Consider the following 16,954-nt stretch of genomic DNA (forward strand, 5'->3'; position numbering starts at 1 on the left):
GAGACTAGCTGTCAACTTGTAGTTTCGGTTTGAGAATCTCCGAGAGCACAGCAGGGCTTCCCACAGGACTCCAGATTGTAAGTCATCAACAAATCCCTTTACTATATAGAGTCTGCCGTAAGTTCTGTGACTCTAGAGAACCCTGACTATAATACAAGAGCCATGTTCATCACAGGGAATGTGGTGACACAGGTCCATCCCTAAGATCCTGGAGTCCATACACTGTGGGGGGAAACACCAACTTCGGTTCTGTGAAATCTATTTTTTAGAAACTCACTCCCTAAGAGGACAGCTCTGACGGTTGAGCTCCTGGGAATTCAAGGTAGCCAGTCCCAAGAAGGGAAGCAGAAGGGACTCACATGTCCATCGGGGGTCCCTGCTGCTCTCTCCTGTTCCACCTAGTCTATTGGAGGTGAGGGAATTCCATTTGGAAATTCTTGCTGTTAAAATGTCCCTTCTTAGCTAGGTTTATACACATTTGTAATGACTGAACTCAGATGGGGAAGGTAGAAGAAAAATCAGAAGTTCAAAATCATCCTTGGCCACATAATAAAACCAACACCAGCTTTCACAACTCTAGTTACTGCCTATAAATTAATTAATTAATTAATTAATTAATTCCCTTGTGTCCTGAACTGCCAATATAACCTGTCTTTGTTAACATAGTGGTTAGCTACTACATTAGTTGACAAGTCTACATTGTCTTCCCAATAATTTAAGAGTACATAGTTGGGGCTGGTGAGATGGCTCAACAGGTATTCCGAAGGTCATGAGTTCAAATCCCAGCAACCACATGGTGGCTCACAACCACCGGTGACACCCTCTTCTGGTTTGTCTGAAGACAGCTACAGTTTACTTGTAATAGAGTCCATAGTTATTTTATTACTGAAATATTACCTTCTGGGCCTAGCTATAACTGACTCAGCAGAGCAAATGAACCACAGACTTTGGCTTCTACCACAGCAGACCTGGGATCCTGGTCCACTGTGGATGTGGCCCATTGTAAGTCAGAGAATTGAGAGAGGACATTTTTAAGAGAATCGAGCAAATAAACAAACAAAATGAGAAAGGGGGTTAAAAAGATAAACCTGCTGAAGAAGGAGGAGGAAGAGGAAGGAGAGGAAGAAGAAGAGAGAGGGAGAGCGAGATAGAACAAGAACTGAGTGGGCAAGAACCCAAAAAAGTACATCAAATTTTAGAACAAAAATTGTGATCAAGTCATACAAAAAAAGAGTCAAGAAACGTAGTGGTGCTGCAGGCTTTTCATCCCAGCACTTGAAAGGTGGATCTCTTTGAGTTAAGTCCAGCGTGGTCTACAAAGCGAGTTCCAGAACAGCCAGGGCTACACAGAAACCCTGTTTCAAATCCCCCCACCAAAAGGTCATGAGAAACCTTGATCCTGCAACAAAGTCTCCCTAGCCCACGCCCACACCCCCAGTCCCGGTGCTCCAGCTTGATTCCCACCTTGGAGGGAGTTGGGCCAACCCTGTCAATACTAAGGTTTTGTGACTCTGCTAGGATCAAACCCTTGCCTCAGGCAGCCAGGTCCATCCTGACTGGGAAGAAGAGCCCTTCCGTTGGGAACTCTCCACATTTGTTTTCAGTCACTAGTCATTCCATTTACAACCACATTCCAGTGTTTTATCAAAACAAAATCTAAAAGTAGATCAATAGGTGGTAAATGGGGAAAGACAGACGGACAGACAGATGGGTACACACACACACACACACACACACACACACACACACAAGAAAAGAAGAGGCAGACTACTTTGAGTCCTCTTGTTACCTAAGAAGGCAACAGAAACTATCTGACAAGTGGATTGCTCATTCTTAACTCTTCAAACCCCAATTCCACTGCGCTATCGAACTCAAACCAGCAATGTAGGCTCCAGTCTCTAGCTGGCAAGGACCAGGAATCTTGGGGCAGTGAGGACGGGATTGGAGCCAGATCCTCACACCAGGATGCGTTGTCGGTGCTATCAGACAAGGCTAGGTGACTCCCTGGCGTCAGTTCTCCCGGGCCTTGCTACCCACCACTGGAGAGCGTCGCCTGAGAGGAGAAGTGGAGGAAGATGTCGCTGAGGTGGGGTCTGAGGAAAACTAAAGCCCTCCAAAAATAAGCGATCTTCCCCCTTGAAAAAAGGAAGTTTTCCAAGTGATACCGAGGTTCCCGCTGACCTGGTCTTGTATTCCCCTCCTCCCCAATCCTTCACTCATAACATCTGGAAAGCAAAACTTTAGAAAGTCTTTACAGAACGGCGGGAACTCCTATGGTGTCCAGCGCCTGCGCGGCTCAGGCCGGTGCCCGCCAGAGGGCGCTGCCAGGCGACAGGAGGGTACCAGTTTAGCTATAAAATGCTAGGCTGTCGGTCTCAGAGCTTTTGTCCTGGCAAGATGTCAGCGAACTACAGCAAAATAAAGCTCAGTTCTGCCTTTGTGAAGCGTCTGTTCAACTTCAGGAGAGGCAGAAATAAGCAGATGTTGTAAAAGGGTGTCAGAAGTGCGCCGATGCCATCAATAACAATGGGGGTGGGGGTGGGAGAGGATGGTATGCGGTGCAGGGAGCAACTCAGGGTTAGGAGAGGGGTCTGTGAGCCAAGAGCCTGGCTCTCTACTTGCTAGTCAGACTTGCTGAAGGGAGGGGTCAGCCAAGAAGTTGTTGAAGGTAAGAGTATGGGCAGAGGGTAAAACTGTATATATATTAAACTTAGTAAGCTTTTTAAAATTATTAAATTCTGTTTGTTTGCGGGGGTGGGGGGAGAAGGCACACGTCCGCCACAGTGAGGGTATGGATGTCAGGGGACAGCTGGTAGAGTTGCATGTTTCTCTACTCAGTGGGTCCCAGGTCCCAGGGATCAAAATCAGGGTCTCCGGCTTGGCAACAAGAACCTTACCTACTGAGAGGTCTCATCAGTCCTTAAATGAGTCCTTAGGATATACTAATATATATAATGAGTTTCATACACATTTATACATGGCATTCCCAGAAGAGGATATCAGAACTCATTATAGAGTTGGACATTTGTGTGTGTGTGTGTGTGTGTGTGTGAGAGAGAGAGAGAGAGAGAGAGAGAGGGAGGGAGAGAGAGAGAGAGAGAGAGAGAGAGATTGATTTACCATGATACATTATAGATGGTTGTGAGCCACCATGTGGTTGCTGGGAATTGAACTCAGGACCTCTGGAAGAGCAGCCAGTGCTCTTAACCACTGAGCCATCTCTCCAGCTCCCTTCTATTTAGCTCCTATTACTTCCTCTTGTCCTCTCGCCATTTCCATCCATCCCCTTCCTTTTGTTAGTTTAGTCACCTTCTACTTTAGGTAACTTCTGCTCCTGAGAGTGATCCCTTACAGGACCCTTACTTAGTCCTGTAAGTCATCCCGATAAACCCATGGGTCCACCAAGCTGGATGTTGGTGGTGCCCTTCCTTGGTCTCTTGTTAGTTCCTTATCTAGGACGAGTAGGGTAGATGTTTGCTCATGCCCATCCAGGCACAAAGTCACAGAACAAATCTTCATGACACAGTTGTACTAGGGGACCCATCTTACCTGGCAGGTCACTAGTCAGCTTTAAATTTACACCTGAGATGGGGCTGGACCTCAAACCCGGTCAACTTGATTCAGATAGCAGCCCCAAGACACAGTATGCAACGTGCTCAGCCTCCTGTGAATGGTGGCCTCGTCTATCAGTCTTTGAAATGTCGGTGTCATCCTCTAGCTCCACCATGGTTGGAATGAAGCTATTTTTCTTTTACTTTTAAAAAAAAAATTGAAACATAGTTCTACTAGGTAGCCCAGTCTGGAACATCCAAACCTCCTGCTCATTCTTCCCAGAGCTAGAGTTAATATATGTGCACCACACACTGAGGGCCCTTCCCCCTTTAGATACACATAAACCTTTTCATTTCTGTGTCTGTGTACGGAATCTAGAGCTGATGTATACCCAATATAAAGACTGTCTGCATGGGATCTCATCCTTGGCCCTGATTTTCTCTCAGCCACCCCTTCTGGGACGTGCCTGTACCCTGGAGGGAGTTCTACAGATGCCCCCCCTCCTTATGGCTTTTAGTCTTAGCATTTTTAAAAAGATTTATTTATTTTTTTTAATGTATGTGAGTACACTGTTGCTGTCTTCAGACACACCCGAAGAGGGCATAGGATCCCCTTACAGAAGGTTGGGAGCCACCATGTGGTTGCTGGGAATTGAACTCAGGACTTCTGGAAGAGCAGCCAGTGCTCTTCACCACTGAGCCATCTCTCCAGCCCTTATTCTTAGCATTTTGACTAGTTTTGTATCAACGGGTGAACTTCAAAGGTCAGGTAACAAATCTTAGATGCCTCTCCCCCTGGTCTATACTACCCTCCACATGTGTCATCAGTGGGCATCGAAGACCTATGCTGGACATTTCCAGCTTTGCTATAACCTACTTTCCTGATGTTGCCACCAATGTAACTGAAAAATGTGTGAATTTATGATTTTCTTTGTTATCCTACTATAAACATTTCATGAAACTGGTACCATATTTGAACATAGAATTTGGGCCATAGTCACTTTCGTTTACTAAGGTGATATGTTCTTCTGTAACACATTTTAAAATTAAAGGGTACACACAAATTTCTCTCTTTCATGCCAAACAATATATCAATCGTAAGCCTCCTTCTTTCTCTTGTGAAATCGGGTATGGTCCTGCAGCCCAGCCTAGCTGACCTGGCTTCCAACTTGAGATCTTCCTGCCTCTGCTTTCCATGTGCTGAGATAACAGGTGTGCATCACCATTATTGTAAATGTGTGTCACCATACCTTGCCGGTAGATTCTCTTTTGCCAAATTTTTTTTCAAATAAAAATCTTATAAAGTCGGTCAGTGGTGGCACACGCCTTTAATCCCAGCTCTTGGGAGGCAGAGACAGGCAGATTTCTGAGTTCCAGGCCAGCCTGGTCTACAATGAGTTCCAGGACAGCCAGGGTTACACAGAGAAACCCTGTCTTGAAAAAACAAAAATAAATAAATAAATAAATAAATATTTAAAAATCTTATAAAGCAATTGTGGTGGTGCACAACTACTATCTCCACACTCAAGAGACTGAACAGGAGGCTTTCAGCACTTGCCAGCCTTGGCTCTTTAATGGGGTCACATCTCAAAACAAACAAACAAAAAACCATCTTGCATAGCAAATAAATGCATAGCAGTTGAGCATTTCACTTTTAAAGGGATCATTGAATCCAAGTAGGGTGGTGCTCCTCTGTGGTCCCAGCACGAGGGAGGCAGAGGCAAGAGGACCAAGAGTTTAAGATCGTCTTCAACTACAGAGAGGCGAAGAGGACATCTTGCATTTTAAGATGGGTATAACTCCAGGCAGGTGACCTGAGAAGGCAAAACTGCAATCCCAGCACTGACCTTGACCTCATCATCTTCTGTCTTGTCCTCTAAAATACTGCGCCACAGTTCTCTTGCTACTAGCACTTAGTGCTGTGGCTTTTCGTATCAATATTCACCGTAGCGACTTTGGCTTTCTTTACCTTGTAGCTTTTCTGCTCTAATTGGCACTTTTCTGTTGTCCTAAGGTGTGGGATGGAGAGAGTGAGTCAAAGGGAAAGATAAATGGAAACTTGGACTGTTTTTAAAGAATCCCAATGAGCATGACAGAGAATAAGAACAAGAATGTGAAGGGGAGACTGTCCCAAAGCTATCGCCATGCCTTTGAAATCTATATGCATCCTTGTATAAACAGAATCCATGGAATCCCGAAGGGCCAATGGCAGAAGGAAGAAAATGCTTTTAATCGAGAGGCTTAGATGAGTATTTCTTGCAGCAGCAGCAGCAGCAGCAGCAGCAGCAGCAGCAGCAGCAGCAGCAGCAGCAGCGCCTTGGTCCCATGGGAAGGATAAAGGATCCCTGGCAGCAGAGAGCATGTTTTCACACTGTGCTGTGCTCTGTATGCCTGGATACAGCCTGTGCACACACCAGGGAGTCTGGCCAGTTTTCTTAGTGTGTAGCTGTCTCCTCCATTTTTAAACATTCCTTATGAAGGGTAGGGTGAGGGAGTAGGAGGTTGCTCAGGAGGCAGACTCTCAAGAAAATTAGAACTCAGAAGAAAATCCGAAGACCCTTATGAGGCATAAAGCCCATCACTGAGGTTTTTAAAGCAGTAAACAATTGCTGGGGAAGAGGAGACTCTTCTGTGGGGTTTCTTGCACTCTGTATAATAAGCCAATGTGTTCAAAGTGGGTCTAGATAAAGTGGGACTAGTTTCCTTGGCCAGCCCTTAGTGCACTACCTGGACTGAATAGGTGTTAGTTCACATCCCTCCAGGGAAAGTCTCAATGCAGGTCTCAACAGAAAGGATGCCTTAGACCACTTCCGATTCCTTGTCCGCCAGCATGGGCAGGATCAGTGTCTGTGACACACAATGTCATACGGCTCAGGAGAAAAATGGCTTCCCTGTGATGGGAACACTTTCCTTTACCAACCGGACTGTTCGTCTTTCCGTAGCTATATGTGCTGGTGCTGTCACTCATTCAACATGCATCCATCGAGTTCAAGGTGCCTGGTTGACCAGTTTCCTAGTGTTACTGTACCAGATTGCCATAGACTTAGCAATGGCTGAAAACAAGAAAGAATAAAAGCATATTCTTACAGTTCTAGAGGCCGAGAGGCTGCCATGGATGTGTGGCAAGCCCTGCTCCCTCTGAAGCTTCTAATGAAACATCTTCCCTATTCCTGTCTATTTCTGATGACAACAAGAGTCCTTGATGTTCTTTGATTTGTGGTTGCAATGCTCCAAACCCTGCCTCTGCCTTCAGTCCCCCCCCCCATCTGTATGTTACAGGTTAAATTATTCCCTGCTCCAAATTTGTATGTTGAAGTGCTAATTTGAAGAACCTCAAGATATGACTTTGTGGCTAGTGTTTTTACAAAGCAAGTTAAAATGAAGAATGTAATTGTTCTAAACGGTCTTTAATTCTATTCATCTTACATATTATAAAGAAAGGAAACGGCCCACATATGTGTGCAACATACCACAGACACACACACACACACACACACACACACACACACACACACACACAGATGAAGGCAGAGTCCAGGATGATGCCTTCATTAACCAAGGACTGCCAAAGATGGAACACCAGCAGGAAGGCCTTCCCTCGCAAACAAAGCCACCAACTCTGCCAACACTCTAATTTGGGACTTGTAGCATCCAAGGCTATGAGGGAATGCATTTCTCTCATTTAAGCCAGTCAGTTTGTATACAGTCATCATCCCTTTGGTGTCTGTGGAGAATCAGTTCCAGAAATTCTCAGTAGATACTGAAATCTAAGGATGAGGCCTGAAGGTTTAACTCAGTGGTACATACATCCGCCTAGCACGTGTGATGCCCTGTGCTTAATTCCCAGAACTTAACAAAAAAAAAAAAAAAAATCCAAGCATGGTAAATATTCCACATATAATGTCTCCATATTTGCACAAAACCGATATGCCCAACCCCATATACTTAATCATTGCTAGATTATTTGTAATATGTTGCTATGTAATTAGTCATATCATATTTATGGACTAGGAAGATGGGAATAATAAACCTGCATGTATTTAGTACATTCAATTATAGCTGTATGGACTTGTGCACAGCGAATCTTTGATGGTGTGTTTTGTAGTGTTGAGTTTTACATTGAGGGTTTCAGATAGTCTAGGCAACTCTTCAGACCCCACAAAAGATTGTTGAGTTTCGGTTGGTTGAGTCCACAGTAAGCTTAAGCTTTTCCCCTGTGCTAGAGATCAGAAAAGATAAGTTTTTTTTAATTGACCATTTAAATTTCCTGTTCTTTTAATATCCTACTTGTACATTTCACCAATAATTTAAAAACACCATTTGGCATTTTAAAAATCTATTCATAGAAACTCTTTTATGTAAGGGATACAATGTGTTGGCCATCTGTTTTGTCCAGTTCTCTCCCATTTGTCTATTCTTTCCTTAAAAAAATTTATTGCCACGTCAGTCAGAAATTTCAGAATATTAAGTAGATCAATGTTCTTTAATGTTGTGGATATCCTGCCTGAAACTTCTGCTTCATTAAATTTTACTACTTTAGTTTTTGAAACAAGACTTAGTTATAAGGCTTAGGGTAGCCTGGAACTTGCAATCCTCCTGTTTCAACCTCCTGAGTGCTGGGTTGATAGGCCTGGTGATCCAAGCACTGGGAAGACTGGGGCAGAAGGATCTGGGATCCAAGTGTGAGGCTGTTATGAATTACTAGTGAGAGTCTCTTAAATATCAGCTAAACAGGCACAAACAATCCCAAATTAAATCTTTATCAAACTTAAAAAAAAAATTTCTCATTGGTTTGTTCCCTTTACTTTATGAGGCTCTGTTTGTAGATTCTATCTGACATTAGTTATCTGATTGAGTCTTTCTTTACAATAGCATTATGTTACATTAGGGACAAGTCAGTAGTTGTGTGTTTATACATATGTATTGTATACATTTAAAAAATAAGTAACCCAGGATCTCACCCAGGAAAACTACGTGCCCTACTATTGAGCTCTATACCCCACTCCCCAAGGTTTGTCTGTGAGTAAGTGAAATTCAAACATCTCCCTAAAGGAAGAACTATAAAATTTCCCTATAATAGGGAGACAAGGCGAGCAAAAGCCTCTGGGCTAAGTGTAAGATTCAGCAGCCAAATGACATCTGTGGTCATTCAGAGAGTTTCAACGGCTGGACTCTTCCACCTAAAATGACCATAGCAGGGAATGGAAGGCCAGCAGGGCAGTGGGAACAAAGGGTCTCAGCGGAGGAGTTGCCTCACCCGGAGGTGCGGGTTATCCGGAAGGCCGTAAACGCGGCTGCCAGACCTGCACAACACCAAGAAGGTACGACCCTTACTCTGGGCCTAGGGTCCGCAGCGGCACAGCAGGGCGCACAGCAGAGCGCTCCACCGTGCACAGCAGGGCACAGCAGGAGCGGGATTGGCCCCAGAGCGGATGGTAGGCAGGGCCTATGGGGGCGGACGCCGGGAATTGGTTTTCGCGTGAGGGTGGGCGGGGCCTCTGGAGAGGGCTCTCGCACTCGCGCAGGCTCAGTAGGGCAGTGGGCGGGGTCTCATTGAGCCCGGAAGGCAGTAGGAGGCTGGACGCCCGGCATGCGGGTGCGGGAGCCCGGTGGGCGCGGTCGCGAGAGCTGCTGACTACGTCGTGGGATCGGGAGCCGGTGGCGGCGCGCGGAGCAGGTGAGCGCGGGAGGCGGTGCTGGCAGCTTCGGCGGGCGCTTCCAGCTCGGCTTGGCCGAGCGAGCTCCGAGATGCGTGGTGCCCAGGCCTCGGTCGGCAGACACCAAGCCGCGATGGGCTCAGGGCAAGAGGCCCGGGACAGAAAGGGTACGGGGTGGCCACCCGCAGTTGCGGGTGCCTCGGCGCAGCGTTCGTGGCGCGATCCGGAGTTCTTGGGCTTCGGACCTGAACGAGTCTCGGTTCCGCTGCTGACTGCGTCCCAGGCGGCCTTGGCCGAAATACCCCAGGGAGATGTGAACCGCCTACACGAACCTCCTGGGGTTGTAGCAGGCCGAGCTAACCTCGCTGCGAGTGCTCAGTGGACGGGAGCTCTAGAGAGCAGCCCGCTGCAGCATGCAGCATCCTTGCTGGCTGTGGCTACTTTCTTCGTGGTGGTTGGCATTGGGGACAAATTTATTCCTGAAACGCTCTAGTGTTGCAGTAAGCTCAACCCGAGTTGCTTAATGAAGGAGCCTGTTATCTTACAGCGGCCAGAGTAGGATTCTGTGGTCTCTTCGTAGAATTCTGTAGTTTCTCTTTTGCAAAGGCTGACTTGGAAACCTGTCTCAGGTATGGAATGAATTGGTTCAATGAAACCCAGCGAAATCACGCAGTACTCAAGGTGGAAGATGGTGGGACAGGTAACTTGAGTTGTTTTGCTGTTTAACCATCTAACGTTGCATACAATCTGTCCACCTGTTACAGCGTGTAAATACAAGTCTGCATCGCCTTGCACCACAACCAATGCTCCGGTAAATTCCATTGTGGGCGGTGTTACTGTCCGGTGACGTCATCATAATTAGATTAGATAAGCACCGTGTCTGAAATACTGAATGGATGTTTGGAGATACAGTTTATAGTAAAAATCATCGTTAGTGATCTGGGGGTTGTTATTCTACTTTATAAGGTTTTATGCTAAAAGCAGACCTGTGCAGGTGATGGTGAGGCTTAGGGCAGAGTGGTGAGCATTGGGGTCTGTATCACTTTAGGTCAGAAGACTGGCATGAAACAAGTGAAAATCGAAAGGTATAGTAGGAATTATGTTGACCACAGCCAGAGTAATTTAAGAAAATAAAAACCTATTGGGCCAAGAGAGTAACTCCAGTGAGCTTTGAAAGTACTGAACTTGAAATGTGTAAGCTCACAAGTCACAAGACTATTGGAACTTCTGGTCAAAAAAACAAAAAACAGCCTGGCGGTGGTGGCGCATACCTTTAATCGCAGCACTTGGGAGGCAGAGGCAGGCGGATTCCTGAGTTCAAGGCCAGCCTGGTCTACAGAGTGAGCTCCAGGACAGCCAGGGCTATACAGAGAAACTCTGTCTCGAAAAAACAAACAAACAAACAAACAAAAAAACAAAAACAAAAAACAAAAAAACCCAAAAAAACAAAAAACAAACTTGTAGTGGAATCCCAAAGCAGAACCCTTTGTGAGGGGTTTTGAACGTGTTCTAAAATGTTATATGAGATTCACTTCCAGGTGGGATCTTGTGGAAAATATTCCTTACACCCAGTGCCCTCTGTGCCCGTGCCCTTGCTGGAAAGTTCAACAGATTAGGAATAGCAGTGGGTGCCACTTAAAGAGGCCTCTGTTACTTTGCTATCCCCATAATGAGGGAGAGAGTCTAGCCAAGGTGAGCTCATTGGTTTTGTTACAGCTTTTCATTGTGGAAATTGTAGGTCTGGGTTGTAACAAGGTTCAATCTTTGTGTAGAAAGCACTTTTGGAAGTTTCTCCTTGGTGGTGCAAGCCTTTAATCCCAGCACTTGGGAGGCAGAAGCAGGTGGATTTCTGAGTTTGAGGCCAGCCTGGTCTACAGAGTGAGTTCCAGGACAGCCAGGGCTACACAGAGAAACCCTGTCTTGAAAAAAAAAAAAAGTGGCACAGGATTCCATGCTTTGCAGCCTTGCAGAAGCCATGAATGCTGTTAAAAGACTTACAGTTTTTTTCTTTTTTAAAGATTTATTTATTATTATAGATAAGTACACTGTTGCTGTCTTCAGACACATCAGAGAGCGTCAGATTTCATTATGGTGGTTGTGAGACACTATGTGGTTGCTGGGATTTGAACTCAGGACCTTCGGAAGAGCAGTCAGTGTTCTTAACCACTGAGCCATCTTGCCAGCCCCCAGTTTTTTTTCTTTTTAAAAAGAGGTTTAGATCTTTGGGGGCAGGAGAGAAAAAGGTTGGGGGGGTACTGCTTTTTCAGAACAGAGTACCAGAGGCTCACAACCACCTGCAACTCCAGTTGCATCGGATTTGCTAGCCTCTTATGGCCTCCATGGGCACCTGTACTCACACAATGCATGTGTGCATATGCGCACATACACACACACAATGGTAAAAATAACAACAAATCTTATTTTTTTTAAAGTCTTGCTTAAAAACAGTGGATACATGAACAGGGAAAACCGAAATGCTTGCTAACTTTCACTAAAGCAGCCTTTCCTCTTATTTGACCATATCTACAGAAAAAAAACAAACAGGAACTCATTTTGTATTGATTTATGAATTTGTGTTTTGCCAATTTGATATGCACAGTTATAAATAAAATTTTCTGGTTAGCTGCTTACTCTGGCTGTTTTATATAATTTTCTCCTCAGATGTGCATGCTAAATTATTGGAGACCAAAACACCACTAATTTCTAAGTAGTCTGTGAATAACTGCGTGTATCAATATCTGTTGCTAGTTTCAAATAGTTTTTAAAGATAAAATGTCATAGCTGGGCAGTGGTGGTGCACGCCTTTAATCCCAGCACTTGGGAGGCAGAGGCAGGTGGATTTCTGAGTTCGAGGCCAGCCTGGTCTACAGAGTGAGTTCCAGGATAGCCAGGGCTATACAGAGAAACCCTGTCTCAAAAAAAAAAAAAAAAAGAAAGATAAAATGTCATCTTGGGTTTTTCTGGTTCTTTGTTCCTTTGTTTTGGGGGCTTGTTTGTTTGTTTTGGTTATTTAAGACAGGGTTTCTCTGTGTGGCTGTGGCTGTCCTGGAACTCCCTCCGTTGACCACTCACAGAGATCTACCTGCCTCTGCCTCCCAAGTGCTAGCATTAAAGCTGTAAGCCACTACTGCTGGCATAATCTTGTTTTCTAACTTCCCTTTCAACTCACTGTAGAGGACTCACTGGGTCTTTTATTTTATTTCTTTGTTTGGTGTTTTGTTTTGATTGGTTGAGACAGAGTCTTTCTCGGTAGCTCTGGCTGTCTTGGAACTCACTATGTAGACCAGGCTGACCTCAAACTCACGGAGATCTGCCTGCTTCTGCTTCACAAGTACTGGGTTCAAAGGCATGTGCTACCATTCCCAATAACCCAGTGTCTGTTATACTTGGATTTTAAAAGGTGTTAAAATTAAGGTGATCCTATGTGTCATCTTTAAGAAAAGTTGCTTTTACATTATGTGTGTATGTGTGGACTGGGGTATGTGCATGCGCTGGAGTGCAGGTGCCCCTAGAGTCTTAAGAGGGCATCAGGACTTACTACTGCAGGAATTACAGGTGGTTGGAAGCTGCCTGCCTTGGGTGGTAGGAACTGACCTAGTGTTCTCTGAAAGAGCAGTTCATGTTCTTAACCACTGAGCCATCTCTCCAGCCCCATGCCTTACTTACTGCATCTCAGTAATATTTGGGGCTCTTTATGATACAGAATACATCAACTTTCCCAGGTTTGAGTGGTGACCTTCCTAGAACACGTTTAAAAGTCGTATAGCAAAATTTGAGTGAGGTCCCTTCGTCCTCTCTGATATACTGAGAACGCCTCCAGCAGTTAAGAGTCACTGGGTGTGTCCTGTTGCTAGACAGAGAAACTTTTCTTCTCGAATGTTTTTGAAATGATTTGTGGCACCTGACATTTGCCAGCAGAAGGGGTTGGCCACCTCCCTTTGGTAGCAAAGGGAAACTATTTTTAAGAAATTATAAATGCTTGCCAGAAAGTGATGGCTCACGCCTTTAATCCCCTTGGACATGCAGGTAGGGAAGACACTTACTGAGGAGGGTGGTAAAACTGGAGCACGCCTTGGGAGCAGAGCACAGTCGGATCTACAAAAGCATTGCAGGAGTAGGCTGCTCCCCGTAGCTTCCTCTTCTGCATCTCCTGTGCGTGTTAGCATACAGATGCTTCTGAGTAGTTCTCTAGCACTCCGCCTTCTCCATGTAGTATTTGCTGCGCATGTAAACGTAGGCGCACTTCTGCCTTATGAAATTTAACTAACTGAAACATTGCCCTCATTGCTTGGCCCTGGTCTCTGCCTCTAGATAAGACTCTGCTGGAGCACTGAATGAGGCCTGTTACTGCGAACCTTCTGGCTTAAGTAAATGAGCACACAAACTCATTTGCTCTCACAGAACAGGCAAGCATATTCTTAGCTACTGCACACAAATTCACAATTTCTCTGGAGGAAAATGATTTAAATTATGTTAACCTTCTAAAATATACTAAGGATTGGGTTGTAAACCCCACCCTGAGTGTTGAAGCTGCCATCCTGTTTGCTGTGGAGTTTCTCATAATCAATGAGTAGAGTTGTTTGTCTCAGCATTTGATGTGCTCCCTGGAGCACAGCCTCAAACCCTTGGGGCTTCCAGTGCCCCAGGAAGACACCTGGGACTAGAACAGCTCCTTGGGCTCATGCAGCTCTAATATGATATAATATTCAAGATAAAGTAGAACTTATGCCCCCGTTTTAACAAACTATTTTTAAGAAATAATAAATGCTTGTCAGGCAGTGATGGCACACGCCTTTAATCCCAGCACTTGGGAGGCAGGCGGATATGTGACTTTGAGGCCAGCCTGGTCTATAGAGTGAGTTCCAGGACAGCCAAAGCTACACAGAGAAACTCAAGAAAAAAAAAATTTAATGAACAAATAAATTGTAAATGTTTAACACAGAAAAATGGATTGGCTGATTTGTATGCTCAATTCTCTCTGAAAACAAAAAACTGCCCTTCTATCGTACATAAATGAAGCTTCATTGGAACATGCAGGCTATTTATGAACGGATCGAAAAGTCTTTGTTGCTTCCAACCTCTCTCTGCTGCATTTCTGCTTTTCTCTCTTCTGGCTGCTAACTGGATTGCAGACTGTTGCTAACCATGGCGTCTGGAGATGACAGTCCTATCTTTGAAGATGATGAAAGGTAAATGTCTTGTTTTGCAATAAAGCTGGCCCTTGAAAGTTTGGGGGTTGTTAGGATAGGTTTGGAGAGTTCTGCGTCTGTTGGGGACACATTCTGTCATCACAGAATGCAGGCTCTGCTTTCTGACTTGGAGGAGGGTAATGAGTGGATATGGCCACCCGTGTGGATATGGCCGCTGTCAATGTGGCATCCTCTTCCATAGACCCTTCTCAGCACAGAGGTTTTAGAAACCACTTGCAAATGTTTTAGAGTATACAAAGTAAGAGATTAGAATGGGCAGAGGAGGAGATTCCAGAGAACAGGGTTGGAGCTAGAGTCCTTGGTTTACAGCCCACTCCTCTTGACACTTACTGCCACCGCGGCCCTGCTTAAACTTTGGGGGCTCTGTCCCTCCTCTTTAAGGGACTGACAACATCTTTCTCATGGAGAGAAGTCCAATTTAGTGATGAAACTGAGGCACAGAGAGCACCAGCCAGCCACAGTCAGCTCTGACCCTATTACTGCAGTAAACATTACTACACAAAGCCAATCATCTATATCAATATCAAACTTCTTCCATGATAGTTTTTGAATGACAAATTAGAACACCTTTTTTGTTGTAGTTGTTGTTGTTGTTGTTGTTGTGGTGGTGGTGGTGGTGGTGGTGGTGTTAAATTCCCAGTCATTGATTCTGAAAAGTTTGAGAAATTCTTGTTTGGGATCAATCTGATATATATTTATTAGAACTGCTCATCTCTGGGCTTTGTTTGTTTTTTGTTTGTTTGTTTGCAGAAGTGGTCATAAAGTAGAGACTGTCACTGACCTCTCTATGTACTAGACTAGCCCAGCCCGGCATGCTGTCCGGGATTAACTGTTACAGTCTTAATCTTATTAGTATTTAGGTGACTTTGGGATTATTAGACTATACCTGTGCATAGCTGCCTCTTGAAGGAAGAGCCAGGGAGAGCAAAAACAGTTGCATGTGCTGTGAGTAGGGTGCCTGGGAGCATCACTTTATCATCTCATAATTTTAGGGCCCTTGAAAACCTGGTATTTTCATAGTGGAGGGGCTAATTAACATTCTCTTACTGGGGTGTTTGTTTGTTTTGTTTTGCCCATTTTAATGGCTGCTTTATTCTTTCAGCCCTCTCTATAGTCTGGAAAAAATGACAGATCTCGTAGCTGTTTGGGACGTAGCATTAAGTGACGGAGTCCACAAGATTGAATTTGAGCATGGGACCACGTCAGGCAAACGAGTTGTGTACGTGGATGGGAAGGTAGGAGAACATGTGTGAAAAAAACAACAGCGATGCCTGGTTTTGTCTATGGAGATTGCTTATATAAAGCAATCTAATGGCCATTACAGAATACGTAGACTTTGACTTCTAACATCTAAACTTAGAATGACTACCTTGGGAAATCTGGACAAGAAGTAATAAAACTGTAAATCGCCATTTGAACAGTCTGAATTTTTTTTTACATTAGCTTTAAATTAAATACTAATATTTCCTCTATGTTTATTAAAATTTTACATATTATCATCTAGGAAGAGATAAGAAGAGAGTGGATGTTCAAATTGGTGGGCAAAGAAACGTTCTGTGTCGGAGCTGCAAAAACCAAAGCCACGATAAATATAGATGCCATAAGTGGCTTCGCATATGAGTACACGCTGGAAATCGACGGGAAGAGCCTCAAGAAGTACCTGGAGAACAGATCGAAGACCACCAACACCTGGGTGCTGCACTTGGATGGCGAGGAACTAAGAGTTGTTTTGGGTAAGTCAGGGCTGTTTCTGCAGAACCTTCAGGCCGTTGCAATGTCCTGCTCTCCTGACTTTTGTGGCCACTCTCCTAGGTGACAGAGAGGGTCTTCATTAGGCCAATGGATTTTGCTTGTGGTGTCTTAATGTCAGGTTTGAAAAGGCTACATTTGAAGATTGTAATCCTGGGTTTAAGAAATAACCTCAATCCAGGGATCTACTGTTTGATATTTCTCTTTATAAATAAAAAAGCAGTTAGAAATTGTGAATCCTTGAGAGGACAAAAATTCTCTGCAGGTAATAGTGGGCGTAAGGGTCCATGAGAGCAGAGCCCTCAAAGCTCAGTTGGAAGTGAGCTTTTTAAGAAGGAACCTTCTCAGCCAGTTGATGGTGGGGCATGCCTTTAGTCCCAGCACTTGGGAGGCAGAGACATGCAGACCTCTGTGAGGCTAGCCCAGTCTACAGAGCAAGTTTCAAAACAGCCAGAGACACACAGAGAAATCCTGTCTTGAAAAAAAAAAAAAAAACAATAAGAAAAGCACCTTTTCGTTATTCTGGTGCCCCCATTTCCTTCTCATATTACTAAACAAAGATGGTGTTATAAATCATCTTAATTAATGTATTTAGGTCATGTTTGTTAACTGCCTCTCAAAAGGAAGACAGTCTACCAGGTGTTGAGGGTACACAGACAAAAGGAACTTTGAGCATGGCTTGGTGGTCCGAATTCTAGCTGGTGCTAGCAAATGGAGTTTTTGTTTGTTTGTCTGGATTTGTTTTGGTTTTAGAAAAGAAATGTTTGTCAACTAATAAGTCACATAA

General features: G+C 44.5%; 1 protein-coding gene across 3 annotated transcripts in view; it reads left to right on the forward strand.

Moving 5' to 3' along the window:
- Positions 1-9,077: 9,077 nt before the first annotated feature.
- Positions 9,078-16,954, forward strand: part of LOC116073006 (fas apoptotic inhibitory molecule 1) — a 22,766-nt gene continuing 14,889 nt past the window's right edge. For 2 of the 3 annotated variants that reach the window (XR_004111628.1, XM_031344652.1), the window contains exons 1-4: positions 9,078-9,228; positions 14,341-14,397; positions 15,521-15,653; positions 15,923-16,151. Coding sequence is in view for 2 of the 3 variants with exons in the window: in XM_031344652.1 (XP_031200512.1) it covers positions 14,354-14,397; positions 15,521-15,653; positions 15,923-16,151 (406 nt within the window). In the remaining variant the exon portion in view is untranslated. The remainder of the gene's footprint in view (positions 9,229-14,340; positions 14,398-15,520; positions 15,654-15,922; positions 16,152-16,954) is intronic. The other variant, XM_031344653.1, reaches the window with a different exon arrangement.

The sequence above is a fragment of the Mastomys coucha genome, unplaced genomic scaffold (genome assembly GCF_008632895.1).
Source record: "Mastomys coucha isolate ucsf_1 unplaced genomic scaffold, UCSF_Mcou_1 pScaffold23, whole genome shotgun sequence".
Taxonomy (NCBI): domain Eukaryota; kingdom Metazoa; phylum Chordata; class Mammalia; order Rodentia; family Muridae; genus Mastomys; species Mastomys coucha.